General features: G+C 46.9%; 1 protein-coding gene across 16 annotated transcripts in view; it reads right to left on the reverse strand.

The window, feature by feature from the left end:
- Hdac4 (histone deacetylase 4) overlaps positions 1–22214 on the reverse strand; it is a 250023-nt gene that overhangs the window by 60710 nt on the left and 167099 nt on the right. For 15 of the 16 annotated variants that reach the window (XM_063267463.1, XM_063267465.1, XM_006245443.4 and 12 more), the window contains 3 exons: positions 13014–13134; positions 6800–6921; positions 2312–2443 (listed from right to left, as the gene is read on the reverse strand). In XM_063267463.1, coding sequence (XP_063123533.1) covers positions 2312–2443; positions 6800–6921; positions 13014–13134 — 375 coding nt within the window. The remainder of the gene's footprint in view (positions 1–2311; positions 2444–6799; positions 6922–13013; positions 13135–22214) is intronic. The other variant, XM_063267459.1, reaches the window with a different exon arrangement.

Raw genomic sequence — 22214 nt, forward strand, 5'->3', positions numbered from 1 at the left:
TTGCACATGCCTGCCAGACACCAATCCTGAGTACAGGACTCAGTCTGTCCTTTCTCTGTCCCTCTCCTCCAAATGCCACCTAGGTTACACAGGTGAGCCTGTATTTCCCTGAGTTTTACCAGCTGGGAGCTCAAGAGCCTACTGGACTGAAGAGGCATTTCCATTTGACTTCTGTACACATGTGCTTTGCTCAGCTTCCACGCTCTGCTCTTGAAGTCACACTGCCAACAGCAGCCACCATGACCTACCTCGGGCTATGCTCTCTGCTGCTGCATCCTGTCTCTGGCTGCACAGCAGAACCAAGTGAGTTTTCCTTAGACACACACTCTTGTAAGTATGCAGAGAAACTCTCACCTCCACGCTGCCTTGTAGGGCGATAAAACGTGGGTGTGATGTGTGGTCTTTCACTTTGAATGACCTGATGCTGTAGTGCTTTTATTCATGCTATTTCTAGGAATCTGGTCTATGGATATGCACACAATGCATGGCCTTCTGGCACTGACATTAGCAAAGGAGGGTGTCGATACGTCCCTGCAACAGCTATTAAGTGAGGAAGATAGACAGTTGCACAGTAAGAGGCCCATGCTCAACTGTGGTGTGAACACATCACATCCTGATGAGAATGACAGGAAGTGGACTGAGTGTGAACCGTGACTCCACAGGTGCTTCTTCATGCTCTTTAACCAGCATGAGCTTCATTCCGGGCAGGAGCAGTGCTATGCTAACCTGCTGTGACCCTGGACCTCCATGCAGGGTGCGGGCCTCTCCTGCTCAAGGAACTTTGCTGCTCCCTTGCTCTTCCTGGAGCAACCCCAGCTAAAGCCTCTCTGTCTGCTGCCTGAAAACAGCTCTGCCTGAAGCACCACCCTGTCACAAGTGCTCAGGTGGCAATGGTGACCTGCGCAGCACTGCCTGTTTTCCAACTTTACTTATCCATCAAGCTGTAGCTCAGAGGCCACCTTCTCCACAAGTTTACAGAGCAGGCATGTTCTTCTAATACACTTGAAGCCTGCCCGAGGCTTGCGTGCAAACTCCCACCTAACAGTTCAGCACTGACCTGTCCTGTCATGATGACCTCCCAGGCCATCTCCCTCGGGTCATGCTTTACTCAGAAAGTGGAGGGCATGACTCTCAATGGGCATTAAAGAGCAGCAGTCATTGTGGTGTGTGGCACTCAGGGCAGTCTGACAGAGACTCTGTCTCCCGAGTGATCTTGCCAGAAAAAGTGCATAATCTAGGCACATGCAAGGATGGGCTCACACCAGGTCCAGGCAGCCAGGCTGCACATCAGTATGAACAATTTCTACTTACATGCCCCTCAAATTCCCAACTAAATTCCCAGTGATGGGCAGTGAGTATGGGTCTCCCTACAGAGAGCGGCATTAGAACCATGATAAACATGAGTTCTTGTGTCTCTAACAGAGTAAGCAGGGGACAAGTGCATGGAAAGGAAGGAAGACTGACAAGGTACACAAGGGGCAGGATCTTCTTTGCACAGATCCAAGATTACAAGCCAGTCCTGGAGTGAGGATTCACACTGGCCCTGTGTCTAGAAGGCCACGCCCTTCTGTCTGAGGGCAGGCATATGAGATTTGGGGATTTGCTTTGAAGGACTTTGGAATAGGAACCCTTTTGTTTTTCCCTGGGACAGCACATTCACAGAAACAAACTGGACCAACTAGACAGGTGCAACTCATAGACCAACAACTGAAACCTTGACCTTCCAACAGCATTCTCTTCAGGTCAGCTCTGAACAGCTTCGTTTTTCCTGGATGCTGGGACTTTAGGGTGATGAGGTGAGACCTGGCTAAGGTCTTAACCTAAGAGGGACGTGCTGGGAGGTACTTCCTGGGGCGGGAAGGGCTGTATCCTGCTGCTTGTCCACCTGCAGGTAGGGACAGCATCAACATGGTCGCTGAAGTGGAACTAGCTAAGCACCTTGTCTCCCTCTCATCAGCTAGCCACATCGGTGGGGAACAATCTGGAAGCTCAAAGGCCCCACTATTCCTATGGGTAGCAGAAAGCAGGCAGAAACACGCTATCACCACTAAAGGGAAGGGCAGTTTTAAACCTACCTTCAGTTCAGAAAACCTCAGAATGCCAGGTAAGATAGCGCTTTCACTTGGGCCCAAAGGCAACCCTCTGAGGGAACTGAGCCATGGGATAGGACCTGGCAGCTGCTGGGCCAGGCATTTGCATGGCCATTCAGCAGGAGAGCATACAGGAATTGGTTGGGCTGAGACACATTGTTAGAGGTGTCAGAGTGCCGGGTGTGTGTTAGGGTCGGGGGCTTACCTGCTCCCTGACATACCTGTAACATCCAGGGGTCGCTTTTTTAGAGCAGTGGCCACAGGGCCATCTTTCCTGCGCAGCAGGGGGCTGCTCCGTCTCTCAGCTACTTTCTGCTTAAGCCTTGACCGTAATTTCAGGTTAGGTTCAGAAGCTGCATGGAAGGAGATGTCGTTATAGCCAGGCAGACACAGCTGGGGTCAAGGGCATCACACTGGTGGTTTAAAACAAGCACAGCTGGTAAATCTCCACTAAGTATGGGCTGGAAGGCAGGGCTTTGCTGGCAGTGGGGACAAGCTCCTGTTGGCCCCATTAGTGGCTGCAGTGGTTGGGGGCAGGGCAGTACATGTGCTTCCATTCCATCCTATGCTGAGGACATTACGCAGTGTTACTGATTCACTGGGCATAGCAAGAAACCTCTGAACTGTGACAGCCACTCAGTGAGGATGCCTCTTAAATAATGGTCTCCTAAACAATTCATCTGTAACCTCAGAGTAGGGCGGCTCAGAAACCTAAGGAGAGCTGAGAAAGGTATCTTTCAAGGCTGTCACCTGTGACATCATCACAGTTTCCAAACCACCAGCCTCCTTGTTCACTGGAAGACACCTGCATCTCACAGTCTGGGAGCAGACAGCAGCTTCGGACCCTGGGGGCCTCTGTCAAGGGCAACTGACGCTCCAAAGCATGGGGTGAAGGATCGGCTAGGCTGCTTCTCTACACTGAGGCACAGCTCAGACCCTGACCTTCTTTGCCGACACTGGCTAAAGGCACAACTGAGGTTGGGACTTGGTTTGGTGTTTTAAGCAGCTCTCCTGGGCAAACAGATTCATGTAAGAATCTGCAACTGTGAGGCCATGGCAGATTTCCATTCTCTTCAGGAATCTGCAGACCCACTTCATCCCTGCTCCTGAGGTGGCACAAGCCACAAGCTTCACAGACTAGCGTGGGATGGCAAAGGGCATGGACTCTGCAGTCATTAGCTTCCAGAGGATAGGACAACCTGGGTGTGCTAAGACAGCCAACATGCCAGAGCCCCTCGCTGTGTCGAGCTTGGGCGTGTTGATTTGTGAGGCAGTGAAATGTCATCTTAGCCCCTCTGAATGCTGGAAGGAGAAGTAAGTCCCTGCCCACACGTGGGATTACTCTCATCCCCATGCATCAAGATGCAGAGGGGCCAGGGTTCTGAGGAGCAGGCCTTGGGGGAGCTTCTCTTCTGGCCTGGGACATGTGGGCAAATCTGAATCTTTTGGAAAAAAGATGAGGCAAAATGCAGCTTTAGGACCTTTGGGCACAGTGGGACTAAGCAGGACTCCTAAACAGCTTCCCAGAGACGTAAAGGCAGGGTCTGGTGGGTTCACAAGAAGAGAAAGAAATCCAAACTTAAAAAGGCCTGCTACCTTACCCGTCTAGTGCTGAGTGAATAGTGGGATCTGTGTTCTTAAATTTCCTGGTTTACAGAACCAAGAGCCAACTAAACTATTTATTTTTCCATACATTTTGGGGTCTTGAGATTTTGTTATTGCAACAGGAAATAGACCAGGACAAGTGGAAACTTTATGAAGGATCCTGCCAATGAGGGTATGTATTTGTGAGCCAATCAAGTCCTCAGCTTTGGGAGGGTGTTGGTGGGAAAAGGCAGTGTTTTTAAAAGGCCATAGAAACCCAGGGAGAATAACTTAAAAAGTTATTGTTTTTCTATTTTAATTTATTATGTGTATGGGTATTTTGCCTGCATATATGTTGGTAAGTTACATGCAAACAGTGCCTTCTGAGGTGAGAAGAGAGCATCGGATTCCAAGGGACTGGAGTTACAGATGCTTGCCAGCTACTGCGTGGCTGCTAGAAACTGAAGATTAGCCAATGCTCTCTCTTAACCACGGCGCCATCTCTCCAGCCCTGAGGGTAATTTTCAGGATGGTCAGAAGCAGTGGGAAGGGGGACCAGGCCCTACCTCACCTGGGAACACAGGGAGAATTCTGGGAGGAGAAGAGAGGTCCTGTAGCAGAGACAGCACTGCTATCTGACAATGATACAGAAAGGAACAGGTCTCTGAGAGGCAGTTAGAGCTGGGATATGGGAGAGGCTGGACAACAGCCTACACTTGGAAAACTCTGAGCAGCAGGGCCTGGGGTGTGAGCCTGACACTCAGCATGTGCAGAGTGGCTTATAGGCTGGAGCTGAGTTGATTCCATGTGGCCCTCTGCTTAGTGGAGTTGAGAGGGAGGCTTGTAGGACAAGTCACAGGGGGGAAGGAGTCCAGACCACCTAACAGTCAGGAGAAGTAGAGCTACGTCTCCCTCCAGGTCTTCCTTGACTCCCTCAACTGCTCTAAGAGTTGACTCTCCTCTGGGAGCGGAGGGTCAGAGTGTTTCCTAAGCCACTGATGTGTAAAGTCGCTGGGGATGGGCTCAGGCAGCTGAGCTCTGAGCATGAGAGCGCTCAGGCAAGCTGATGTTATTCTCATGAGAGAAGGAAGACAAGGCACAACGTAGATATAAGCTGCTACCCCAGGGAGCCCACCAAGGACTAGCAAATATGCCTAGAGTGTAGAAGAGTTCAGCATGAGATCGCTGAGGGTTTATTTCACTTTGATTAAAGATTAAAATCCTTTAAGGAGTGAGATGGGCAGGACCGTATACAAGATCAACATAAAATCCTATAAAGTCAGAGGCAGGGACTGTTCAGATACAGTTATCTGAGACTGTCATTGTAACTTGACCTTGGTACCTCATGAAGGAAATATCACTCACTGACCGTGTCTTTCGTAGCACCACTTCATCAGAAATACACAGAAGTGCACCTAGCATTGGCAACATCAAGGGCTGGAAGAAGCCATGTCCAGTATACTGTAGGCCATTCCTTGAATGCTATAGGAAATGAAATACTTTCTCTGGAATTCTTATTATTAATATCATTCATGTGCTGGTGGTGCCTCTTAAAAACCTGGGATGTAAGCAAACTGTAATTAAGGTTTTCTGAAGCCTCTCTAAGGTATGAGAGACATTTGTTCTTCTATTCTCAGGGAGTGGGGTCTGAAGGGGGCTGGACCTCCAGAAGTCATTGGCAGTGGTTTGCCTTCCGGCACTGAGTGTACTCAATGGACTGAGACTCGTGGAGAAGGCTCAGAGCCATGCAGACTACATGGAGGGTCACATGGCTGTGGTGACCCTCCATGGGTAATGGTGTTAAGTATTCTCTCTCCTGTTCTGACCATCTCTCTGGGAGCATGCTACCCATGATGCGAAGGCTTCTGAGACTAGAGACAGGAGGTGACTGAACTCTAGCACCACTGTCTGTAGGGAGGGATGATAGCTTACAGTCCTGCTGTTGTAGTGCTCTGGGTTAGACAGGACAGCGGTAAGCACTGTCTCTTCCTGTTGACCACAGGAGGAAGGTGCCCCATGGGTATTCTCAGGAGGGCATACCCTTTACTGAGAGCACTTAGGCCATGTCTTCATTCTTCTACAGAAGATCCCACCCACCTGAGAAGCACCAGACCTGACATGGCCATTCTCCCTTACACACTGCAAATATTAGTCAAGCCTTGTTTAGGCTGAGATAAAATGTCCCTCCTTTCGGCTCTCAGCTCCTGGTTCCAGACTGCTCAAAGCCACGCCAAACCACAACTGAGTGTAGAATCCTCTGAAACTTCCTAGTTTAGGAAGAGATAAAAGATGAGTCTGTTCATCTCTGTGATGCCTTGTGAAGAAGCCAGTACCCATGGCTCCAGGGCAGCCTTATTTAGAACTCAGAGAAACTTTGAATTTATGGACTTGTTTAGTAAAAGCAGGCGTGCCGCTCAGATCTCCTTTTTGAAGAACTCCCAGTGCTGCTCTGCAGGTTGTGGCTACACCTTCACCATACAGGCTGAGGCTGTGAGGGTCCGCACCCTCTGGAACAACCTCTAGAAAGTCTACCTTCTTGCCAATGTACTATCCACAGCCACTTCAGCCCTTTCCTAAGGCCCATCCTCTATCACCATCACCCAAGAAAGCAGGAGTTTTCTGGTTGTCTTGTGTTCCAGCAGATTCCTCCTGGCAACGGTCTAGTCCCCTTTACATCCTTGTCCATAAGAGAGCTGACAGACAAACCTGTGGGCCACGAGGGACCTGCCTTCACTCTGGGTGCTCGATTACCCCCATCTGGCCATGCAGAACCCTTACATACACTCTGGCCTCGGCCAGCACATCCACAGGACCTGTCATTAGTCCTGGAACTACCCTACTGTTCTGGACTGTAAAGCAGAGCGTACTCCCAAGAGGGGATGAACCAAGGTGCTGTGGGGATGAGGCCAAATTCTGTAATACAGGAGCACATGCATGAGACCCATTCTTTGGGAATAGACCACACAGAGAAGTGCACGGTAATCATTAAAAGGATGTCAGAATGCAAAAGTCAGTCTCTTAAACTCTCCTGAACAAGACGTCAAAGCAGTGTTCGTGGCTCGCACCAGAGTGCACTGGGGCTGCTGTCAGGATGGAGGCATTTGGGGGGCAGACTGCACACTAACCTGTTTTCCTAAGAGGGAAGTCATCTTTGGCGTCGTACATTCCCAAGACAGGGTGGTTGTAGGAGGCTGACACCCCACTCTGGGGTGGAGAGCTCTGGTCAAGGGAGCTGTGCTGTGTCTTCCTGGAAAAAGGCAAAGATAGATCAGTGTGCCCAGGCATCCCAAGCCTCAGGATACCACATTTTGAAATCTGACCTTTCGTTAGCCCCTCTTCTCCTCGGGAGAGGTAAGAGTAAACAGAAACAATCAAGCCAGCAAGCAAACAACAGTGTCCGCAGCCCCTGTCTGTATGCCCTATGGCCCATTCTCTGCCCAGATCTGCCCTCTGGGATTCTTATACTAGTCCATCCTCAGAGGGTTTGACTTTAGGAGGCAAGTAGAGGAAGTCAGTGGGCCCAGGCATGAGAGATCATAGGAAAGACAGGAAGATGGGGTGAGCACAGACTCCTAGTAGATGCTGGTAATGCCTATGACTGTCTGTCTCCCCAAGCACAGGGCCCCTTGAGGACTTTCCTTTTGAAGAATACGTCCACTACTCATGTCTACTACGACAAATCTCCCAGTCATATAGGAAGTGAACTTCCAATAGACATGTCAAAGTCCTAAAAACAGCCAGATGGAAAAGGTTGCAGGTGGATGGATGCTCAGAGCAGAGAGGAGGAGGAGGGGAGGAGGAAGAACACAAGTAAAAGCAGGAGTCTGGTTGCAGGATATGCCTAGGGCACTGACACCATCCTAGACGACCTTTAGCAAACCTTTCTGATGCACCAGCAGCCAAGCCTTCCTCTGAATTCGGACACCGTGAGACATTCTGTGATCTTGAGTACAGGAAATCTGCTTAATGACTCAAAACACATTTGCTTACTTTCTAGCTTAGACTCTGCTAAATGATTCATTTAAATATACAGTATTTGGCATCCACACATCTGGAGTTATGTGAACCTAGAGTGGGAGCCCTCAGATGCGCACAGGTGCATATTTAAATATTTGAAAGTGTATTATGCAAAGAATGGACTGACGGGGCTCTCAGACACATCTAAGAAGGCAGCCCTGGAGGCTTCTTACATGCTAAGCCAATGGGGTCCTTGGCATCCCTTTGGTCTTTCCTCTAAACACAGAATGGTGTATATATTTGTGTGCATGCACATATGTACACACATGAGTACACTCGTGCATAGGCTAAAAAGATAGTCAACTATAGGAAAGTAATTTAATATGATAATTAAAAGAAATATAGTAAAGACAATTATAATTGTTACGTTTCATGACAGAGTTTCTTCCTACTAAGGAATAAGTTGGAAAAGCTGGTCACTCCAGATCCAGTAGATCTCCTCCTATTGATCTCATCTCTCGAGAGTCTGTCAATATTAAAACCCACTTTTCTGTCATGGCTGTAAATGAGCTGGAACAAGAGGCTACTACTCTGAACCGCCTGCCTCGAGCCAGGTACACAGCTCTCAGAGCTGCTTATATCTCCTTATCCTCTAGAAATGCTTCTTGGAGCTAACACTGGTACTGGGCAGTCATTGGGACCTTTGTGGGAGCCCAGAGATTACAGAAGGGGGCCTTTATGTCCTCATACAAGGAGCAGCCCCTTCTCATGGTCCTTGGCATTACTCCCTCTGTATGCCAGGAACAGACAGCTACTTGGGAAGAAAGGCCAGCAGAGAGCCTTGGTGTGGCCTCCAGATGCCAGGCTAACTCACCTCACCCTCGAATAAACTCCATGAAGAAGTATCCAGATGTGTGATCAAGATCAAAATCCCATCTCTGGTTCAGTCTAATGTCTACACTTCATGGCCCATCACTGAAACCTATGTGTAGACCCACCCTCTAAGTTTACAACTTCATAGTCAACCTTCTTCCACACAGACTCACATACCTCACATTCCAGAGGTAAGGACCACAGAGCAGCTGCTAACTTTCTCTGACTAAGAACAGCTACCTGCTTCCCAACCTTGGATAAGTAGGCTAGGATGCAGACAAAGCCAGGATAGGAGGGTGCAGGGTCACTGACCAGGCCTTCTTTAAAGGAAGTCTTTGGAGCTAGGAGGTACACCAGTGGACAAGTACCCGCCTAGCCAGTATGAGGCCTGGGGTTCAATTCCCAGCAGGACCATCAGCACCATCAAAAACAGTAAGTAACAATAGAATGAAAATAAGGCAGCTCTTGTCTTACTCAAGGCAGAAAAACAAACTGCTGTCTTCTTTCCTAATACCACTTTGAATGTGAAATAAAACACAAATTCAAACATTTAAATTCTATCAACAATGGGCTTTCCCATTATATCAGATTTATACTAGTGATTTAAAATAAATAAAACTTGTTAATCAAGTGGAACATCACAGTCCACCGGAAATGTGTGAGCTACGCATGTAATTTACATTTTCTAGAAGCTATTTAAAAGTGAGTACAAGAAATGGGTGAAATTAACTTTAGTATTCTACTTAACCTGAGACATAAAAATACTATTTTAATATAATTAACATGCAGCTTATTCGTGGAAATCCTGTGGTCTGGAGTTTCTGCACGCCTCAATTGCACAGGCCTGGCAGCTAAAGCATGGACAGCCACACTGCACAGCACAGGCTCACATGAAGGGTTAAGTCCCAACTCCAGACCATCCCCTCTGCCCCTTGGCTGATGACTCTTTAGCTTCATTTGGCTGAGTCCAGTTTTCTAGGAGGTGTGGCTGTGTGTCTGACTTGCCTAAGGACAGGATATGTGAGGTCTCCACACCACTGCATAATTTCAGGGCACAGTGGGCCATCCTATCAGGATGCTCACCTGCTATGGGTCATTTTTGTGTCACCTGCTAGGACCACAGAGTATAAGCCTGGTGTATACTTGCACCCCTGGGTAAATACCAGAAAGGGCACTGCTGGGTTATAGTACCATTCTTAGATCTGCTAAACCATTTGCAATGGGACCATTTAATCGTGCTCTAGCTGTCTGTGCGGAAGGGTGCACCCTGCCACCCCTGGTCTGTGAGAGTTTAGTCAGCCCTGTATGTGAGAAGCGGTGTCTCACCGGGATGGCAACCCACACAGCTTATTTTGTGGTGCAGCTGTTCACATCTTTACCATCTGTTTGTTAAGTTGCAGTAGCTTCACAAGCACTCTACAGATGCACACTGGAGGATTTCCTTCTAGCTTATTGCTTGCTTTTGTGTATGTGTGTGTGGAGTGTTGAGACAGGTTTCTTGGTTCTTTTTTATTTGTTGTTGTTGTTTTGTTTTTTGTTTTTTTTTGGAGCTGAGGACCGAACCCAGGGCCTTGCGCTTCCTAGGCAAGCGCTCTACCACTGAGCTAAATCCCCAGCCCCGAGACAGGTTTCTTTGTGTAGCTCTGGCTGTCCTGGAACTCACTCTGTAGACCAGACTGGCACCAAACTCATAGAAATCCACTTGCCTTTGCTTCCCGAGTGCTGGGATTAAAGGCATGTGTCACCACCGCTTGGCTGCTTGCCCTTTCCTTAAAGGTATCTTTCAAAGAGCTGTTTTAAATGTTGATGGGGTCTGTTTCATGCAATGGGTTCACAGCTTATGACACTGATGAAGAGATGCTGCCAGTTCTTACACAGAACATGTGGTTAGTTTTAAATAGTTTTATTCATCTCTCTCTTACCAGGAGGACTTCCTTCCTTCCTTTAATGTATGTGAGTACACTGTCACTGTCTTCAGACACACCAGAAGAGGGCATGAGATCCCATTACAGATGGTTGTGAGTCACCATGTGGTTGCTGGGAATTGAACTCAGGACCTCTGGAAGAGCAGTCAGTGCTCTTAACCACTGAGCCATTGCTCCAGCCCCTTTGATTCATTTCTTAAGGATAATTTCATTGTTGGAAAGAAACCCCTCCTTCATGTTGCCTGCTGTTAGAAGTTTTGCTGTCTTAGCCTGCATGCTCAGATCTCACTGGCTTTTGGCTGCTACTGGCAGTCATCATATGATGTATGAAGCTGGACAGTGGTTCGACTCTTTTTGAAGACTGTTCTGCTATGGTGTCTTAATGGGTCAGACACTGCACCTGAGTGCGCCTTCATGATGGTTCCTCAAACTCAATAAAAACAAGCTGTCTTCTTAGCTGATGCACCTGATATCAAGTTCTGCCCTTTTTAGCCACCTCAGTTCCAAACTGCTTCAGGGAAGAGGGCCCTGTACAGGGACCTCCCTGAACATTCTGCTCAGGACAAAGCTCTAGGCAAAGGCCCCCAGCACCCTACCCCTGGCCACCCTTCCTCTTCAGGTGCTATTCTTTTAACTTTAAGTATGTCCTGGACTCCCTGGCCCATAACTCCTCACCTGGAGAAGGCTACCTGCTGGCTGGGTCTTGTACCCAGCCCAATACACCTCCACCAGCTCTGTTTTTGTCAACCTTTCTCCCTGTCCCATTTGCCTAATCAAGTGTGACTGCCCTTCTGGTGCTGTTAACCCAACTCCCAAGTCCCACACTTTGCAAAGCTGCCTCTTGAAACCCTGTACTTTCTTGCAGCAGCCCCCACTGAACTCCCTAGGACCTAAGCTAGACTGCCCTATCTTCTGAGGTGGTCCTCCCCTCCCCCTTGCTCCTTAATGTGATGACAATCCTTTAACAACCTGGTCTACAAAGCTTCCCCTTCCAAGGTCCCTCTATCTCTTCTAGGCCCTGTCAGGCCCTACTGCCTTTTCCAGTTGCATCCTGTGTCTACCTTCAAATCACCATCCCAAAGGCTATCCTTGACTACCTCCCTCTGACCATCCTGACTCCCACATGTAAATGTCGGACAACAGAACCCCTGTATGGCAGAAGGCCAGGCTCTCCCAATCACTCCATTCCTCCGCATGGGCCACCTGTTTCCCTCTCTCCTGAGCTACATGAAGACCAATAGCCTGCTCCAGAAGACAGGCAGTGTGTGCAGCCAGAGAGTCGACTTGACAGTGAAGAGCCTCACTGCGCAAGTGCAGCTCCCCAGGTTGTGTTGTGGTAACTGAGGTCTTCCACATAAATAAATGAGGCACTTCAGTGGGACTGGTGGGGTTTTAGTAGAAACAGTTCTTCCATTTTGAGACTCTAGAAAAGCTATTTTTTTCCTGAGCAAAATCAATGACTTCATTTTGATTTAGGAAAACTACCCTATTGTTTCTGTCCAGCGATGAAATGACCCTAAGAACAATATAAAATTATTGCAAATTAGCCATGTGTTCTGTGTGAGAACTGGCCAAGCCTCCTCAGTGGGCTCCACAGCACACCACAGACAGCCCAAGACTTTTTTTTTTTAAATGCTGGACAAATTGGCTGCTTGCATCTAAGCATAGACAAGATCTGCCATGATCTGCCTGGATCAAATGCATTGGACCAGGCCGATCTCTTGTCTCAGTTGCGTCCATCTCCCTGAGGATTCAGTAACTGGATCATAAAGGTGCTGTCAGGTCCAAAGAGAACTCGAATTCCTCACAAGACAGCATACATGTTAAAAAATGACAGTATAGGCTTAGGGCAAGTTGGACTATAGAAGGATTGCTAAAACCTCAGGAACCTGTGAAAAGTGTTTGTGCTCACAAAGGAGTCATTATTTTCCCTTGGCTCTGGCAAAGGGCCATGGGACTCTCCACTGACATATCTGTTATTGAACATCAAAGCCCACGCTGGCCTCCAGTCTCCCTCAGTCCCTATTCATACTTGGTATGGGTTTCAAAGTCCACCCTACCCTCCCTATATACAAAATGCAAGGCCTCACCTCCTGCCTCCTCCATTCTTGCTTCTCTCTTTTTTTAAAAATAGTTTTTTAAATATTTATTTATTTTATGTATAAGTACACTATAACTGTCTTCAGACACATCAGAAGAGGGCATCGGATCCCATTACAGATGGTTGTGAGCCACCATGTGGTTACTGGAATTTGAACTCAGAACCTCGGGAAGAGCAGTCAGTGCTCTTAACTGCTGAACCATCTCTCCAGCCCCAATTCTTGCTTCTCTTAAACACAGTGCTGTCTATGGGTGACTGGGCCAGAGATCTTCACTGCCAGGAGTGCTGTTTGGTAATCTGAAGACGACCCACACTTCGTCTAGCTGACCATGACATACACTACCCAGACCTCCCCCGCTTCAGATCTGCTTAGACAGCTTTGGGGGCGCAGTATCTCTGACACCCCTATATTAGGTGGTCTTAGAAAAACTCAGACTTGTCCACAGAGTGTGCCAGGCACAAGAACAGGCCTAGGCCACTTACCCATACCAGTAGCGGGGGTCGCTGGACATGCAGTGGTTCAGGTTCCGGTGGGCCAGAGCCTTCTTCTTGTTGAGAACAAACTCCTGCAGCTTCATCTTCACCTCTGTGCTCGCCACAGCACCTGGAAGGAGAGCGGAGAGTGAGGAGGAGGAGGAGGAGGAGGAGGAGGAGGAGGAGGAGGAGGAGGAGGAGGAGGAAGAAGAGGAGGAGGAAGAAGCAGTGTGGAGCAGGCAGCTCGAGTTACAGGGCAGGAAGGGCTTTCTGCAGTGCCCTCGCAAGGCCAGGGCTTTAAGGGGACGTCTGCTGTCCAAGCACGGAATGAGTGCACTCTGCTGAAATGCAGATCTCAGCACGAGAAGGCCTTCTGTTAGCTAGCACAACTTACTTCTGCACAGAGGTTTCATGTCCTTGCACTAAAGCTTCAGAGCCAAGTGCTGGAAGCATGGTGGCTTCACTCTTCCTACTGAACAAGCAGGAGACTCTAAGTTCCACACAAATGTCATTCCCTACACAGCCACCCAGGAGGACAAGATCTGTTTTACTGGAAAAGGGGTAGTCAGTGTGCTACACACACTATAGTGTATGGCTTGCCTAGTATCCAGCACATTTCTGTCCCCTTCTGCCTGGTGCCACAGACTCTGGTGGGCAGGTATTATCATTCTACTGAGGTAGAAGTTGTGTACCCAAGGCTTTCTTGTGGTGTGGTGATTGTTGTTGAAAGTATATTAAAGAAACCTAAGACGGCAGAAACATACCATAAAGATGCCCCTGCTCGCCCTGCACACTCTGTGCTCACAGATCTACTCCCAGATACTCAGTACTGTGCCTGCGCATCCTTAGACTGAAGAATATGGTAAGGGCTTTCTGCTCTATACAATGCAGTCAGGATTCAAGTACCATCTCAGACAGTCCCAGATACACACAAACAACCTCAAGATACTTTCCTAATACATTTTCCAAAATGTCTCTGCACACTGACACCCAGCTTCTTCCACTGGGCATCAGGAATAGATATCCTCTTTCTAGCACTCAGGGTTCACTTCCTGCATGAAGACACCCCACTGGTACCCCGAGGAGCTCATGGGACCCACTGTACTACCTTGGCTTGACTTCATCTCCTGGCTTGGTTCTTCCTAGGAGTTCCGCTCTCTCCTCCCTCCCTCCCTTTCTCTCTCTCTCTCTCTCTCTCTCTCTCTCTCTCTCTCTCTTGTGGGTGGAAGGCATAGAGGTCAGGTGATGGTCTGGAGGTGAGGTACTGCATACATCTGTCCTAGCCTTATTTCCAGAGTCTGGACGTGTGACCCTCAAATACTACTTCCTGTGAAGTCTATTCTGGATTTTCTTTTGTTACTGCGTGCCACATCCTTCCCTCACCATTTTGTTCAAGTTCTGCCATTGACTCTTTTTTTTTTTCCTTTCAAATATTGGATAATCACTAGGAGTGAGGAACATTAACAAACCCCTTAGGTTCAATCCCCAAGGCCACCAATCAAGCAGGCAGTCCTTTCAGCTAGCCTTCTGTTCTGGTCCTGATTTCCTTAGTACTGTTTTCTCTGCGGGCTCTAAAGCCATCTCAGCATATGTGCCATAAGTGGTTACTACATCTACAGAAGGAGCGTCCCCTTTGTACCTTTGACACATGACCAGAGCAGAGTTATCGCTGGTTACACCCTCTGGTCCTGCCCAGGCTGACACTCTGATCTGCAGACATGGAGGGTGGAGGGTCTACAGACCCATGACAGGAGCCCACCACACTCCGATACTTCTTCTCACTCACACTCTGCCCACTGTCTGTGAACTCACTCGTGGACCTGGAGGGGTAGTGTATTTATGTACTGTCTGCTGTACACGTGACACTCTCAGATACTCTTGAAGGCCAGCACTGAAGAGAAAGACAGCAATATAAACCAAGCAAGAGTAAAGCTTGCAAACACACCAGGTGCCTTTGTAATCGCCAATGAAGGAAATGCCCTGTGGTGTGGTAGAGCAGAGAGCAAGTCCACAGAAGAGCTACTTGAAAAGTGAAATCCAAGGCTACCAACATAGATACAAAGCAAACTTGACATCACTGCTAAACATACGAAAAATAAAACAGGCATGGTCACCTTTACAATGATGGAACCGTTAGGGTATTTAATGCTCTGCCACTGAGTACCACCAGCCTGGCATCATTTTCAAGGTGGCCTAAGGGTCTCTTGCAAGGGAGGACACCTGTCCATGGGGCTGTGCTTGTAGCCAGAGGCAGCACGGAGCCATGCTATCTGCACTCTGCCCAGAGGACAGACCTCCTGTTCTCGGAACTCAATGGCTGGCAGGTACCTTAGATCCCAAGTGTATCTGTCCAAATGGGACAGGGCTGAGAAAGGCTGTGAGGGAAAGTGCCAAGTGCTCTCAAGAACTCATTGTCAGTGCAGTGAACTTATGACTTGTTACCAACAAGTCAACCTGCAGCACGATTAGGAACTAATGTTTTCAACTGTAAATGTTTATAGATGTATACAAACCTCATTAAATACTGAATAAAGTAAGTTACACAAAACCTTAAGGAATGAGATAAAATTTGCACTGAATTTTCAAATGTTTGGAAACTGAAGGTGCCTCCTGACACTTGCATCTGCTGGCATAAACAAGATTCCCCTTCATGGCTGAGCTGCCTCGGCTCGACCTAAGAGCATCTCCCAGTGTTGGTCTGCTAGCTGCCGCCTCCCCACAGGACTGCATTCTCAGGCCTTTGAAGCGTATGAAGACTCAACTGTGCAGTTTATTATCAATAATAAAACCTGACCACCCAAACCCACAAAGTGAAAACCACGCTGCTGCCTGTGATGGGGCAGAGTGCACTGAGAACATTCCAAAACAGGCCCACAAAGGGCGGGGCTTAGCACATAGCAGAGATCATTTCTGACTCACAAACAGACCTGAGATGTTTTCTGAAGTCGTATTTTGTGAGCCTTGAGATAATATTTTTATTGGATCATTTTTGTAAACTCTGAGAAAGTAATTCAGACTGAGCTGCTTTTCAGCAATGAGAAGAAATTGTTACTTGTTGGCTGGTTGTGGCACGGACTGACTGGTGTTTAAAATTTGAACAGTAATCTTTTGATAAAAAGCCACCATTCAACAAACAAACAAACTAACTAACAAACAAACAAAGTACATTAGACGCACACTGAGGCACACGTGAGCCACGAATGGGAAGGGAGTGGCTAACCCAGGACTGAGTTATGAGTGGAGCCTGAGCACTGGTACAGTGATGGGCTCTGGCATGTGCTCTGTGGGGCAGCACCACTCTGCACGTACATGGTCAATCAAACCCCTCACAGACTCCTGTGAGGACAGGCAGACAGCTTCCTGGAGGAAGGCAGCCCGTCACAATCTCACTGGTCCAGACCTCAGCACTCAGCATTGGCTGCACCTGAGAGTGGCTGAGGGAGATTACTGACCTCAGGTTCCCTGCAGCCCCCTGAGAGTGAACGTTTCTGAATAGCCAGTTGCAGAGGCTGAGTCTGCACAACTGCTGTCTATATGTCGTTCCCAACAGGTCTGCACTTGACCTTGGAAAGGCCTTCAGATGCTTTTCAGGAATTTGTTCCCTAAGGTCACTGCTGAGTGAGGTGTGACAGTGCCTGGGTGCATCATTCAGGTTTAGCTTATCCTACCAAAGGCTGGCAAGGAAACTACCTTGAAATTCTATCAGTTAAGATGAAAAAATTAAATATGTTCATATTTCAAGAATGAAACATCACATTACTGATGATTCTAACAGTGTTAATTTTGCACACGAAAGCAATTTCTTAGTATTTGAAAATCATAAAATAGAGATATAAACTGATAAGAGACTAAATTAACAATAAAAACATGCTTCAAAACAATTAATTTTAAAAATATACAAAATTATACTGGCATATTAGACAACTTGTATTTAGAATTAACTTGGCATAATGATAATCTTTACATTTAAGTTTGAGAACAAATTTACTTGACAGTCATTTAATTCCTTTTAAACATAAGTACTTCGTTTTAGAAAAGTCCCATTTGTAAATACTTCTAACCTAAGGAGGACTCACTACAGGTGAGATGTCAAACAAATCCTTTCCATGCAGACAAGAAGCAGACCACAAATGGAACAAAGAAGAAGGAAGTCCAAGAGCTGAGGGCTGCAGACTGTAAAGACCAGTACTTGAGGGACCAGGGGGCCAAGCAGGCTAATCCGGCTAAAGCTGCTAGGAGTGGTCAGAAGACCTGCAGGCTTCTAAGGCTTCTCTGGCCGCTCAGGAACATTGGGGGACCTGGGACAAAGGGACTGAGAATGGGGCAGAGAATGAGCCGCCATGGTTTATAACTTCCTTGTAGGTACCTGATAATCAGAGAACAAGTAACATGGGGGAAAGGGCAGCAATCTCTGGAGTGCAATGAGAAGGAAGCCTCACAGGCTGTGAGGCAGGCCCAGAGAGTGCACTGTTCTTGTAAGGAGGCCTGGTACTCACCTCTGATCAGCTCAGAACCTTTCACTAAGACAACTGAAATGTTTTAATGCATCTGGGCATTACAGCCTTCCACTCAGAGACCAGCACTAGGCTGAGATACCCTGTCAGTGGGAAGGGGTGACAGGAAAGGGATGCACAAGCATCTGGGAGGAGAGACCCAGCCAGAGGGGCCGTCTAAAATAACTGACTATGTATGGCAGAAATCCCACGGAAACTATAAATATCTGAATAACAGTGTGGAGCTGGTTATCCTAAATGAAAAATATTATCAGAAAAATTTAACGGCAGCTTACTTCACATGAAAATATCAAATTAGTATAGTGGATTTCTGAATAGGAGAAATCACAAGGAAGCAGGTAGGAAAAATGCAGGGGTTGTAGAAAATGGCCCTAACACGTGTAACCAGACTCTCAAGTACACTGAATTAGGAAAAGAGGTGAGAATAATCAGGTCTAAAATTTCATGAAAGTACTAAGTCGGGGCTGGGGATTTAGCTCAGTGGTAGAGCGCTTACCTAGGAAGCACAAGGCCCTGGGTTCGGTCCCCAGCTCCGAAAAAACAAGAACCAAAAAAAAAAAAAAAAGAAAGTACTAAGTCATACAGATAAGACTATGACTCCCAAGAAAAACAAAGAAAACTGCAGTTAAACGTGTATCTAAAAATACTTCAGAAGAGAGAGACTATTACTTAATAGAGCCAGATTAGAGATTATCTCTGAACAAGGAACAATAGGAATGGCAGAAATTTTTAAAGGAAATACGATCTTCAGAGAGTCAAGAGAAAATAAACATTAGCCTATAAACCTACACTCAGTAAAATTACCCTTCAAAGATTAGAGACAAAAATTCATCACCACTAGATTCCATTAAAGAAACTGAGGGGAAATGACAATGACAAGAGCTGAAACCTCAGCCATGTGGAGAAGAGTTGCACCTGGAAGGAGCATGAGTCCTAACCGAGCAGACGACGCTCTGTGACCCTGAGTGGATGTCATGGAGGCAAGCACAGCTGTGACCAGGAAAGGAGCGCCAGAACAATAGGCAGCAAGCTGGCAGAGGAGGAAAAGGCATCAGTAAAGCCCAGAGCAGAGAATGGAAGGACAAGAGGTTGATAACTGGGGTTCATAGAGAATGGTGACGCACTGAAGCACAAACATATCAATATGGGAAAATCAATTAGAAGACAAAGTTAGGCTGTGTGTCAAAACTCAATGAGTATAGATAACGTGGTCCTCAGAGAAAGACTCAGTTTTACATTCAGATGTCAGAAGACGGCTGGACTCAGTGCTAACCATATGCAACTCACAAAGTGAAAAGGAGTCAGGAACCCAAACTGAAGACAGAGGAAGAATACGGAAATGAGCAAAGTAGGAAAATGTCCAACAGTCTGTCCACAAAGCCAACAGCTAGAATTCTAATACACTGTCATAATTAGTAAGTCTCTGGAGCAGCGCTTCTCAACCTGTGAATGGCGACCCGTGTGAGTGTTGAATGACCTTTTCACAGGGGTCACGTCATCTAAGACCATCAGAAGACACAGGTATTTAAATTATGATCCATAACCGGAGCAAAGGTATAGTTATGAAGTAGCAACAAAAGTAATTTTATGGTTGGGGTCACCACACCATGAGGAACAGTATGAAAAGTTCAAAGCATTGGGAGAATTGAGAACCACTGCTCTGGAGAGACTAAAGAAGAAATTTAATGAAACCAAACGACCATCAACAGAAAGTGCAAACATGCAACACTAAGGATGTGAAATGGGGAAGCACCACAGGTCATACAGACCAAACAGAGCTCGCCCGAGGCCAGCACTGTTGAAACGTAAAACTTGGCAAGGCACTTCAAGAAAGAAAATGCAGGTCAATATCTGTACTGCCTGTTTTGTGTAGCAATTTGACACAAGCTGGAGTCATCAGAGAGGAGGAGTCTTCAATTGAGGAAATGCTTCCAAGAGACCCAGCTGTAAGGCATTTTTTCAATTAGTGATCAGTGAGGGAGGGCCCAGGACACTGTGGGCGGGGCCATCCCTGGGCTGGCGGTCTTAGGTTCTATAAGAAAGCAGGTTAAACAAGCCAATAAGCACCCGTCCATGACCTTTGCAGCAGTTCCTGCCTTCAGGATCCTGCCCTGACTTTCTTCAGTCAGGAACTGCAATACGGAAGTGTAAGCCAAATAAATCCTTTTCTCCCCAACTTGCTTTTGGTTATGATGTTCCCTTGCAGCAATAGAAACCCTAATTAGGACAACCTCTCACAAATAGAGTTGCAGACATACAAAATATGAGCCAGCCCTGCATGCAACACATAGAATAAGATCATGCTTTATGATCAAGGTGAGGGGGCGCTATTTATAAATGTCAGGTAAAATTTCTATCCAAAAGAATCTATTTGCCACATTCACTAAATATGCCAGAAAAAAAATCCTATGACCACCTCCAAAAGATGCTGAAATATCCGAGGAAAATCAATACCTGTGCACATTCAAACTCATAGCACTAGCAAAGGAGGGTAACTTGATAAAACAAACAGGCCAGTGAGTAAGGCCTTCTGGAAAAGGTGCCTAGCTTCCAGCAGCAGGGAGTCAGACTGCCATTTTTAACCCATCATTCAAGTGGAATCCTAGTTATATCAGTCAAGTAAAGATGGGACAGACATAAGGGTATTCCAATCAGGAAAGAAGAAACAACCCATATCTATGGAAGATGTACTTCTATAGGCTGAAAACCTGACCCACCCTGCTGGTAATTAGAACAAGAGTTTAGCATGGTTTCTGGGCAGAGTAAAGAGTCAGCAGGTTGCTAATTGCTTTTCAGAATTGCAGAACCATGCTATGCACAATAGTGTTGACCAATCAGGTGGCTTGAAATATGCCTGCTAAAATACACCCAAGTCTCCTGAACAAAACAATTCTAACGTTTTGGTAAGAAAAAATTGGAAAGACCCAAAGAATACTGAAGCATTAGGAATAACCCAAGCTGTAAAATATTACATCTTGCCAAGTATCAGTCTAAGTATCAGGTAAACTCAGGTCTGGATGGCAACAATTAATTTTAAGACTTTCAATGAAAATACAAAGTCCCAAGAGTAGGGAAGATTGGCATTGCTGGGCCCAGGTTCACTTCCAGTCTGTGGTGACTGAAGCTACAAGTACTGAGGCAATGACAGCAAGGCTGATGTCACCAACAGGGAGCATCGAAACACACGAGAGCAGACACTGGTTCTCAGAGATCCCCGATGCACACACCAATGCCACACAAGTAGGAAGCCACTCAAATGGAGAGAAATGTGTATTTTTAAACACAACCCAAAAAGTACACAAAGAAAACTGAGACTGGACTAAGCTAGAACTGAGAATTCTGTGCTTAAAAAACAACATTATGAGCAAAAAGTCACCCCTCAAAGAGAGAAAAGGGCAACAACGCACACAACTCACAACCAGTCCTGTTCCAGAACACACAAGGAGTAGCTCTGCACCAAGGCAAAGGGCGCTCTTACCTGAAGCACAGGCAAAGGCCTGACTGAACAATGCCTGGAAGGGGAGCTCTGCCGGCTCGTCACGGAGACTCACACCGCACCTCAGTGGCAGGCAGGGACAGCAGCACTAGATGCGAGAGGGATCTACATCCACTACAGACCTGGGATTGAGATGTCCGACAGCACCAGTCCTGGGGAAGGGCAAAGCCATGGAGGCTCTGAGCCCTGCAATCCAACTGCCCTAGCTGGGGCTCTTTGCTAGATGGTCCCTAGGTACTAACTTCCCTTTTACTCTGTATTGTCATAGACCTATCTGTCCGCATCTTTATATCACATGCCAAAACGATTTTCAAACAACGTCAAATAACAGACTTTACACGAATGTTTTAAGCATACACATCTTGTTATGTGGTACAGATGGAGATTAAAATTCATACAAAAATTTGCTACAATAATTTGTTAAAATGGCTAGTCATCCTCAGTGTTTGCAGATAAAAGATTTGGGGGGTCTGTCCATGTGGAGGTTTGAATGAGAAATGTCCCCCACAGGCTCCTGTACTTGAATGCTAAATTCCTGTTGGTGGTGCTAAAATCAAAGTCATGGACCCTTAAGAGGTGCAGCCTTGGGTTGGGAATTTAGCTCAGTGGTAGAGCGCTTGCCTAATAAGCACAAGGCCCTGAGTTCAGTCCTCAGCTCCAGAAAAAAAAAAAAAAAGGCAAAATTTTAAGGGGTTGGGGATTTAGCTCAGTGGTAGAGCGCTTGCCTAGCAGGAGCAAGGCCCTAGCAAGGCCCTGGGTTCGGTCCCCAGCTCCGAAAAAAAAAAAAAAAAAAAAAAAAGAGGTGCAGCCTTGATAGAGAAGTATGTCATGGGGTGCAGTGGGGGCTTTGAGGGTTTATAGCCTCCTCCTCCTGTTCTCTCTCTTCCTGACCCACCCCACCCCCTCTGCTGAAATGTGACCAATCCTCTTCTTGCTTCTGCTGTCGTTCCCTATCTTATCTACCATAGTAGATTCAGTGCCTCTGGAACCATAAACTGAATGAATTTGCTTTTCCTTCAGTTGCTTTTGGTCATGGTTATTTCCATCACAGCAACAGGAAAGTAACTAATGAAGCCTGCACGGTAGATTTCAGTAATAATATGCCACCTGCAGCCTCTCTGCTAGGGTTAAATTGGGTTCTTCTTAGGGAGGTCAATCTTATCAGTGGGGGGAGTGGTCCTCCAAGCAGGACTGGCAACA

Source organism: Rattus norvegicus, chromosome 9, assembly GCF_036323735.1.
Source record: "Rattus norvegicus strain BN/NHsdMcwi chromosome 9, GRCr8, whole genome shotgun sequence".
In the NCBI taxonomy this organism is placed as follows: Eukaryota; Metazoa; Chordata; class Mammalia; order Rodentia; family Muridae; genus Rattus; species Rattus norvegicus.